This window comes from Sylvia atricapilla, chromosome 9, assembly GCF_009819655.1.
Source record: "Sylvia atricapilla isolate bSylAtr1 chromosome 9, bSylAtr1.pri, whole genome shotgun sequence".
Lineage (NCBI taxonomy): Eukaryota > Metazoa > Chordata > Aves > Passeriformes > Sylviidae > Sylvia > Sylvia atricapilla.
Window position 1 is genome coordinate 23002940 of NC_089148.1, and position 10534 is coordinate 23013473.

Consider the following 10534-nt stretch of genomic DNA (forward strand, 5'->3'; position numbering starts at 1 on the left):
TGTGAGAGCATGAAGAAGCCCTCTGGAAGGCTCAGACCTCTATAAGGAAAACCTTTCAGTGTGATTCCATCAGATTTTTATTTTCAGCTCAAATGCCACAGGTAATTTTCTTGGTAAGAATTTCCAAGAATATATGCTAGGAAGGAGAATTTGAAAACATATAACAAAATCCATTAAGCATTCTTTGAAGTTTCCTCATGGGGAACACAATGTTGATTGAAATGCGCATTTTGAAAATATCCTAGATGTCTTGAAGTTTTTAAAATAATTTCTCCTTACTTTTGGGGAAAAAATGGAATGCACTGTGCCATCTATTAATCATAAATTAGTCATTTTCACAGATATATTTTGGTATCTGTAACTTCAGTCCTGTAGTCTGAGCTTTATTAGCCAATGGCAGTACTCTGATTTTACAAATAATTTTGTTAAAACATAATTGAAAAGACAGAGCTCTTGATCATCAAGTCTAATTAATTAACATGCAGTATATGAGATACATGGACATTGACAATCTGTTGTTATATATTAAGATCAAAATATTTTCAGAAATCAGGCAGCAAGCTTGTGGCGTCTTCTAACATTGTCTTCATTTATTGATGGTCTCTGACTTCTACAGCAACAATATGTATGTTAAAACATTGCTGAATGTATTAGAGTATTTTCTTTGTGAATGATTAGCTGAAATATAAAAATAATTATTTGGCTCTTTTTCATGTCCAGAAATGCTTTTTGCTGAATTAGAAATTTAAGTTAGAACACCAAAACTCATATTGTGCATTAAATTACTATTCTTAAGCCACAAACTGCAGAAAATTATTCTGCTGTCTCTGTAACTGCCAGAGGTTCTTCTTAAATAGCCTCTGAAATACCAGGCAAATGCATTTATACTGAGACACAATCTTTTGTTGGTGCTTTTCTTGAATATTGAAATATTCATTAAATATTTTTACTGTTACATCTTCGTAGATCTACATTTTAGAAAAAGCACCTTATCTTACTAGAGCAGTTGCAATAATAAGCAACATTGTGCTAACTGTATCACTCCTTGTTTGCAAAGTGAGCACTTACCAATTTCTTTCTGTTTTATCAGAAAATAATTATCTAATCCTGATATTCAAAAGAACTTGGTAAAGTTAATATTTTGATTGGGAGTTTTGACCTAAAATACATTTATTTAGGATCTGTGGTTAATGGTGATGGTTAATTATTAGAGCAGTGATTACTGATTACTGTCAGAGACCCATGTATCTCAAACTACAAGTGTCTACTCCTGAAAGCTGCAGGGAAAGAAGCTCTGGCATCTGCTCCTGCTGTTTGGGAGTGAAACTTCAGGAAAGGAATCTCAAAAACCTAAGAAGCAGAATATATTTTTTATGCTTTCAGTAGGAAAGAGAATCCAACCTTAAATGTAATAGTTTGAGTCTGACTCATTAAACTCATGTACACACACAGTGTCTGTTACAGTGTTTTTCACTAGTTCAGTTATTACTTGCTTCATTAGCATTCTTTCGCATGTCTGAAGTTACTCATTTTGATGCACCATTTGATGCTTACTAAGCCTTTTCCTTCTGTAACATTCCTCATGTTATTCCCTGCCTTTCCTCTTGCCCAGAGCATGTTCTGTGCATTTTCCCAGGCACCGTGGATGCAATGAATGTGATTCTGTTGCCCAGTTCTTCTCTCTAACTCCTATGAGAAATCATCTCCTGCTTTCTAACTTAGTGACTACCTGCTTCTCATCCTTTCCACAACTTTCCCCACCCCTCAGTTAAACTATTCTTGCCTCTCCATGAGCAGTGTCCTGTTTTGTACAGCAGCATTTCATTGTGTTTCTCATTATTCCCCTTGCTGACTGCATTTCCCAGGCACACAACCAAAGCAGTAATTTCTGTTCACGGCCATTCTCTGCATCCCTTAAATTTTGGGAACCACAGAGTAATGAGATGGCTGCTACAGTATAGAGCAGTCCTTCCAAACTGTATAAAGCCCAAGCCATTATGGTCAAAAACAACATAGCATCATGTCAAAGTACACTAGAATTTCTAAAATGTCATTTCATTTTTGTCACAATTTGGGCAAAGAAAGTGACCTTACATTTGTTTGAGTTTTTCCCTAATTGTAGTTGCCTAAGGATTCTGCTGTCAACTTGTCAAGCATCACTTAGCTAGCATAAAAGAGTATCTCTTCCTTAAGCTGAATGAATGTTCACGTTAATTGTTATCTAAACTGTTACCTGTAATTATGTTTCTCCAGATTTACAAATTTAAGAGTTATTCCTGTTCATTGGCTATCTGCATTTATTATAGTTGACTAAGAAGTGTTCCTTTGTTTCTACAGTTGTTTTGTCTCTCAATGCTGTGGTAACAAAAACATGAAAAAAACCCCAGTGTTGCAGATGTACAGGGTGCTCCTGTGCAGGCCTATGAAAACAAAATCTTTCAAGTGATAACGTGCAGGTTTTGTTATAATATATTTAAAATAATTTAGGAGCCAAGAATTACCATGACTGACCAATCATTTCGCATTCCTGTAGCTGGTCTCAACGGTTCATACAGTTCTGTACTTCCTTTCCTTTGGAAAAGAGTTGAATACATCCTTAAGTGTCTCTGTATTCCACAAAGTCTTAAATCAAAAAATATTTTTTATTAACAGTGACAGTAAATGCATTGCTAGAATAAGGAGGACTTTCTGAAACAATATGAAAAGGTTTAACTTTTTAAAGTTAAAAAAGGTTTTAACTTCTTAAAGTTCATAAATTTACTCGTATTTCTAAAGTAAACAGCATTGATGCAGCATATGTTAACACTGTACCATTTATTTTATTCCTTTTCATGACACTATTGTCCAACAGCTTAGTCCAAAAGAGGTATTGGCCAAACAGCTGGAATCACAAACTGTCCACAGGGTGGAGCTTTCATCTGAGAAACCGATTGTCACCATGAATATTTTCATTAATTTAGAAGAAGATAGTCTAAAGATGCAGCATTACTAAACCCAAAGCAGGATACAGAGTTAGTGGTGGTGCTGGCAGTGTTATTTAGCTGGCAGGTTTGAAGTGTTGCTGCTGCAGACTAGCAGAACCAAACCAGACACTGTTGAACTTTGGCTTCAAAGAGCAGACGCGATTAAACATATGCTAAATTTGTCCTTTTTTTATCATGTGTTTACTGTAGCTAGTATAGATGCACCAAAGAATTTTGGTAACCTGTTCTTTTCAGGAAAACCACCAGAATAAGTGGCTAGGTTTTACAGCCCTACCCAAAGACTAGTTAGACATGGTAAATCCAGCAAATATACCAGAGTTTGGGTTTCCACTGCTTGTTGGGTGCTCCAGGAAATGCCAACAGATTGGTGTTTCTTTCTAATCTGGGATGATAGTTAGTTTTGCCATTGAAAGAATGTGGGTTTTTTTGAGCATGGATGAACCTTTCTTTTAAAGCATAGCATTTGATTTTATTTATCACATGTGAAATTAATCCTGTTAAACCCTTGCATCTTAATCAGATAATCAGTTACCTTTGATATAGTCAGATTCTTGTTGGTATTGACACACCTTACTATTTTTCAAAAATATAAATAATTTCCTGATTTTTCTTAAGTATTTTAAGCACAATTTAGTTTATTTCTGTGGCCTACATTGTTGTACAGGCATAAATTGATCCAAAATATTCATTATGGCAAAACAATACTTGTTCCCCGTTACAGCAACTTCCTCTAACTCCAAAGCCCCTATGTACCTCTCAGTCTTGTAAAAGCTGTAGAAAAATAGGTGATTTTTGTTATTTGCCCTAGAGGCCTCTGTAGGGATGCATTTAAGCAGTCATTTGGTCATGTAGCAGAAAGTTGGCTGCTCCTGAGTGTTGATCACAACCTACCTTAGCCATGCCTGGGAGTTCAGCTACCAAACTTTATGAGATTTTCAAAAGCTCCCCCATCTGAGGCAGTTTGTCCCTGTGCACATCACTTCAAAGGCAGATCTATTTTTGCACTCTCATTCACTTCAGCCCTTACGATTTTTTTTTTTTTTTAATAACTTCGGGGAGACCTTTTTTAGAGTGGGAATTACTATTTCTGTCCAATCTAGTTTTTGTTTCCCTGCACACAGAAATCATGAAAATATTTTCTGTTTCTCTCAGACACAAACAAGACTTCATTTTCAGATTCTACTCCAAAAAATGCCATCATAAGAGCTACTTTTAAGGTATCAGCCACTGATGACTGGGAACTGGAACACACAGGACATGTGACACTGCTTCTGCTAGCATCCTTACTACATCTTCTATTTTTATATCTCCTTTTTCATTATATATGCAATTGTACTATATGAAAAACTTCTTTGCTCCTTTTTCTAAGAATGATGTTGCAGAATAGATATGTGTCCTCTAGCAGTAAGCAGAGTACTTTAGGTAAAGTAGTCTTATTTAAGTTCTTGCTATTTCATTTTGTGTATTTGGGCTTTTTTATGTTTTCCATTGGGCTTTTACGAGTAATTGGATTATGAATTTCAATCCTGTGCAAACACATTTAATTTCCTCAGTTTGGATTTTCTGGGGTTTTTTTTTCTTTCTGTCTCTGTGAAAAGTGGCTGATCCTCTACTTAGATCTCCATTTTCAACCTCCCAGGAGAATGGAGTAAAATCATTCTGTAATAATGTTGAAGTATACATCACTAACAAAATGTCGTTTATGCTCTTCATGCTTCACAATATGAAAAGCTTGAGCCTAAGGCACAGAGACCTAGTTTTGTTTTGGTGTAGTTAATTATGAAATTCGTCAGCTGTAGCAGCACTGTGATGTCTGACAGTGAAATGAGCCACCGTTGCTCTTACATTTTGAAAAATGTGTTTTGGTTATATAAACAGGGATAAATTAAAAGCTGTATAACTTGTATAAAAAATGCTTTGTATCTTTGTCTGGACAAGACTTCAGTAGATCATATCTATCTGGTTAAGCAATGTATTGTGATTGCATTTTAACATGTGCAGCTTGGCTCAGTGTTGCAAAGATAACACAGAGCCATTTTACATTGCCGACAGTGCTGATACATGTATTTTAATTCACATTACTGAAATTACAGCATAACAAAACATGGACTTACATGGTAATTAAACTGTGGTTCAGAAAAAAATCTGTCATTGCCAATGAAAGGCTCTTCAAAAAAAAGTGATATTTTCTTGTAGCACACCTAGAAAAAGCTTAGAAAAACAGCTGTGCCTTGCAGCTTTCTAAGATGGTAATCCAGGCTGGGCTCTAATAAACAGGAATTGATGAGTTTGAGTGCCACAGTGAAGACACATTGCTAGCAGCTGCCTCACTGACATTTCAAAACCAAGAGGCCATGTTCCAACTCAAGCTTCTCGGATAGATTCAGCTGCCACAGTGTCACATGAAGTAGGGGAGAATCTAATGATCAAACTTAAAGGCTTTATACAAAAGGTCAAAAAGACCTTTTAAATCAGAAATCAGTTTTCAGCACTTGCAGTTCACTGTTCAGGCTGGCAGTATCTTTACTGTTTCTCCCTGGTGTACCATTTCAAAATAACATTTCTCCAAAAAGTCAATGAACAAAGCAAATTTCCATATGAATCTTACCCTGTTAGTCCTCTCTTTTCACAGTAATTCATACCCTAGATGTACTCTGAACAACAGTGTAAGGTTGTTGTGTGCAGTAGCAGCAGAAGTTATTTGGGGCTTTTGTCAGCAAGATCAGAAGAGAAAAACTGGGGCAGTAAATTCATGGTATCCATAGTCTAGGGGAAAAAATGTGAATAACAGGAATTATCTCTACTGTGCCTGATAAAAGCCAAAAAACCTGTGCAAAAATAAGCTCATACTTTTTCTTAGTCATCTTTTAGCTCAGTAGGCTCTTTTAACTGCTCCTATTGTCTTGGGGAGCAATGTCTTTATGTCTTCAGAGACAAAGCTACTGCTGACTTGTTTTTTCTTTTTCTTGTTACTTTTGTCACCTTTAATTTTATGGGTATCCCTGGTTCTGTATCCTTGTGTCATCATGGATTTCCCCAGCTCCAGTCATCATGTGTGTATTCTTTGTTTTTCTCTTTGAGCTTATATTTAACATATCAGATCCTCCCACTCATCTGCTTACACACAGACATGCAGTTATACTAGGACCTAGCTCTTCAGTGAAGTATGATTGAATCTCCTATTTAGTGGCAGAGTTTGGAAGTCATTCACAAGAAATATCTAATGGAGTTAGGTGGCTGCAAGTTCAAGCAGGGTCATTTCCATGTCTCCTAAGCAATGAGAGATGGATATGAGATGTCTCAATGAGCTGGGCTTAGCAAGTTGCTGTGGGTTGAATAGTTTATGGCAAAAGATTTCAATTAGGAAATAATGCTGCTTTCAGGGCACTTATTTTAATTCAAAGTTCAGGTAAATGAAGTGTGCTGTCCAGATTTTTAATATGTATTTCCTGGGAAATTTCAGAAGACTTATTTATGGTGCATAATAAAGACTCTTCATGAAAAAAGCCTGTGTAGAGTAAGTAGTAAATCAACTGTATTGTCAAGAACAATAGGTATGAATGTATAAGTCAAAATTCTGTAAGAACATTTCCATTTCAAAGATTTTTTTTCAATAGCATCAGAACAAGGAAATTATTGCAGCAATTTGCCTGTCCTGTTCTACTAACAGGCTTGAAATAGTAGAAACCTGGTGCTTTGGATAACAAGCATCAACTCACTACAGGTTACCTCGTGATAGTCTTGCCTTGGCGCTAAACACTAATTTATCATTTAGAATGGCTTGCCAAGCTGCCAACACTCATTTAAGCCAAAATGGACCAAAGTAATTTGAGGGTTTTGTTTCTTTGGGGAGGTTTTTTTAATTTTACTGCCTGCAGAATTGATGCTGGAAATAAAAAAAAAAAAAAATTTTACAGTTGTAAACGCATTTTTCTATAAGCCAATATATACTGCCTGTAAGGATAACAATTTCTCTACTCCTAGCCCCTGCCTTTCTGGTTCTATTTCTTTCCCATTTCTCTGGGGAAAAATGAATTCTCTCCTTATTTAGGAAAAAAAAAAATGGTTTAATTTCACTTGGAAGGTAAATTGGGTACACATGAGGAATCCACAGAGATTATAAGAGAACGGTGCCTGACAATGTGCTTTCTGTTTGGAAGAGATCTTTGCCTGTAACTAAAGGAAGAGACTAAAGAAGAGCATAATTAATGTTAGCATCTTCTATGCTACAACATACAATTACAGTGCTCACAGTGTGTGCTTGTCATTATGTAAAATTGACCTTTACAGCTCACTCAGCATGTTAGCTAACATTTTGCATATCACTGAGCTGCCTAGGAAACCGTATTTGGCTCTTACCATGGTCCTACAAAAGCAGCTTGTGACAATGTGTATGTATTCTGCTACTTTTTAAATTCATTTTCTCCTTGGCTAACAGTTTACAGAAATCTCTCTGCTGTACTCATATGTATGTGTTTGTTTTTTTTAAGTGCCTTGCTACATGGGAGTCCTTCCTAGCATCTCAAACAGCAGATCTTCCTGTGGATGAAGATTCTGAAGACAGGCCATGAGTAATATGTCTGCTTGATCTCTGCCTTTTCCATGCGGTTTCTCCCAACCAAAGTGCTTTATATGAGATCAGATACATTTTTAAATTTAACTGTTAAAATCAGTGAAATACAGGAAACAGCTTATTTGAACACTCAGGTATTCTAATCCTGAAATACATTTTGAAACATGCTATATATTGCTTTATATTGCTTAGCTTTGGTTTTACATATTTGTATGTATTTGCATACAATTGTTTTCATAAATATTGTGTAATTTTGATATAAAGTATTTTAAATATGTAAAAACAGCTCAATTTTAATAAAAGGTTGAATAAGGAAAGTTTGTCATTGGTCTGTATCCTAGTCTTTTTTTAGAAGTATTTTGCTATTTTAGCATGCTCCTTAGATTCTCTTTCTTGAATAATTTCTTGTACTTGTAGAATTACGTTATGTAGTCCTCAAGGACTAGGATTTTAGGATTATTTTAATAGATCTTGTTATTAGCCCAGTGGCAACATAGGACATAAAGATGCCTGACGTGTTCTGTGAGATTAATGATGCTCTAAAGTGTTGATAATTTAGTTTTCAGTTTGCAGTATTTACATGTTTATTAAACATCTTCAATTTGACATTTTTTAAAGGATAAAGAAAAAAGTGACAGTTCATGAAACAGACTGTTTGTACAGTGATGCCATTAGGCACAGCACTGATACTGCCAACACAAGAACTTCCATTTGGAGTTTGCAGGGTGAAATCTTCCACTCCCATGGCTGACCCTCCTGTAATCCTTAACTTCTTTCTTCTTTAGATAGTCAGTATGGAAGAGAGGAGGTTAAGAAAATAAGAGGTTTGCATTAAAATGATCAGCTGATTCACTCATGCAGTATGCATTAGAGTCTTCCAGTCACTGAATTATTCCACCCAAAAGGTCCTCTAGGCTGCAGCTGTAGTTTCTGCAATTCTCCCTGGTGGTTAAGGTCTGAGCAAGCCACAGGCTTTACATAGGAAAAATTAGGTTCAGGAATCAGAGACAGCCTAACCAGAGCCCTGGCCTTGCGGAATAGCAGGGCTGCAGCCATCACCTGCAACTTTTGTGGAGACATTTTGTGAGCTTGCTCTGGTCAGTCGCCTAATGGCTGCAGGAGACAATTCCAGAGCTGCTCCTGAGTGGCTGTGCACCTAAGCTGGACAAGGATTTTGTGGATTTGATCTTAAAAAATGCGCATTGCAAGTAAGACCTGGAATACCAGCATGACCTTTTCAGCAATGTTAGGAAGAGTGCTCTCATGCTGCCCCCATGAAGTAGTAGTGAAAGCTCAGATCTTTTTTTATTTTTCATCTGTGAAGTGTCAGTTAAGATGCTCCTGAAATCCTGCAGGGAGCATGCATCTCTCCCAGTGTGGACCACTCCCTGTGCAGAGTGAGTCTGTGCTAGCAGGGCAGTGCAGTGCTGAAGGGCTGTGTGTGCCTCACAGGGTCTTCTCCAGCTGTGCTGTGCACTGTGCTGCAGTGACAAAAGAGCACAGTCCAGCTGTGTTCTTCCCTTCCTTGCCGGAGGCAGGGAAGAAAAATGTGGCTGGACTGTGCTCTTTTCTCACTCTACCTTCCTGATGATTTTTTTAACATGAGAGCTTCTATCAATGTGCTCAATAGCCTTAATGGCTTTCCCTTAGGTTTTTTTTTCCATCTAAACTCATCGGATTTATCATACTGAATATCAATGAATTCCACAACATAATATGTAGGAAAAATCAATTAATTTTGTGGTTTCCTAAACCAGCTGCTCAACAACTTCAGGTAATGCATTCTGCCTGGTAAATTGTGGGAACAACTGTTTCCTGTTTTTCTTCCCTGTGCCACTCAAGAATTTACAGACCTCTAGTGTGTTTTCCAAGTACTGCCTGTTCTCCCATAGGAAAAGCCATGGTTTAATACCATACTGTACAAAAGGCTCTTCACATCTGTGCTCCTTGTTACTGCCTTTCTCTCTGTTTTCTAGTTCCACTGCAACCAGTGTTCAAAATGCAGACACACCAGAAATGCACATGTCATAATTATGCTTTGATTTTTGTCATCATATTCCTAATTTATTTTTTGAAGTACCACTGAATGCTGAGCTGCCATTCCACAGAACTGTCCACAGAGCTATTCTGAAGGTTACAGAATAATTTAATATCCATCAGTGTGTATATATAGGAGAATTGGCTTTTCCCCAGCGAGCATTTATTTGCATTTATTAATACTCAATTTAGCCTGCTGTTTTTAGCTCCTAATCTCTCTGTAGTGTACAGTTCTATAAACAGGGTTGCAACAAGACAGACAGCAGTAAGACTTTGAATACCAGATAAGTGGAGGTTCAAGGAATTGAGCTTGAACAGGCTTACTGAAAGGATAGAAATACTTGAGTGTAACCAAAAGTTACTACTACTAATTTAGGCACCTCTAAGGACATGTAATGTCTGGTTGGCTGAGATGGGGAGTGTCAATGTGTGTTGCTGGACTAGAACATTGTTACCTGAGACATCTGGAAATCAGAAGCACCATTGGACATTGTGCATTCTTGGTAAAAATATTCATTATGTTCATGTTTTATTTTTAATTTCTTGTTCTCTTAGCTAGGCCATAACTCATGGGGGAAAGACTTCAGCAGTCAGTTTTATAGAGACATTCTTGTGACCATGTATTTTCTTGATTTTTTTAGTAACTCTATCATTATGTAAAAATAAGGTCCATTGTTAAGTACAATCAACTGTTGTCCTTTTTTGTGTCATTCTAATACTTCTGAAACTTAAAATTTTAGAAATTCCTATTGCATATTCAGACTTATTTTCAAAGATTTTTTTAAGAATCTTGCCTTCCTTAGCCCTATGATTAGAAAGCGCTTAAACTATTTGATTACTGAAAACCAGTCTGCCTCTTACTGGATTTTCATGCTGCCTCTGTGTGTGTCGGTGGTTCATATCTAAGGCCTGTAAACAATGCATCTCTCCCTCGTTAGAC

At 36.7% G+C, this 10534-nt stretch overlaps 1 protein-coding gene across 1 annotated transcript in view; it reads left to right on the forward strand.

The window, feature by feature from the left end:
• SNX7 (sorting nexin 7) overlaps positions 1–7865 on the forward strand; it is a 28922-nt gene extending 21057 nt beyond the window's left edge. Inside the window, exon 9 of the mRNA XM_066325255.1 lies at positions 7475–7865. Within this exon, the coding sequence (XP_066181352.1) occupies positions 7475–7555 (81 nt within the window). The 3' untranslated portion in view covers positions 7556–7865. The remainder of the gene's footprint in view (positions 1–7474) is intronic.
• The last annotated feature ends 2669 nt before the right edge of the window (positions 7866–10534 follow it).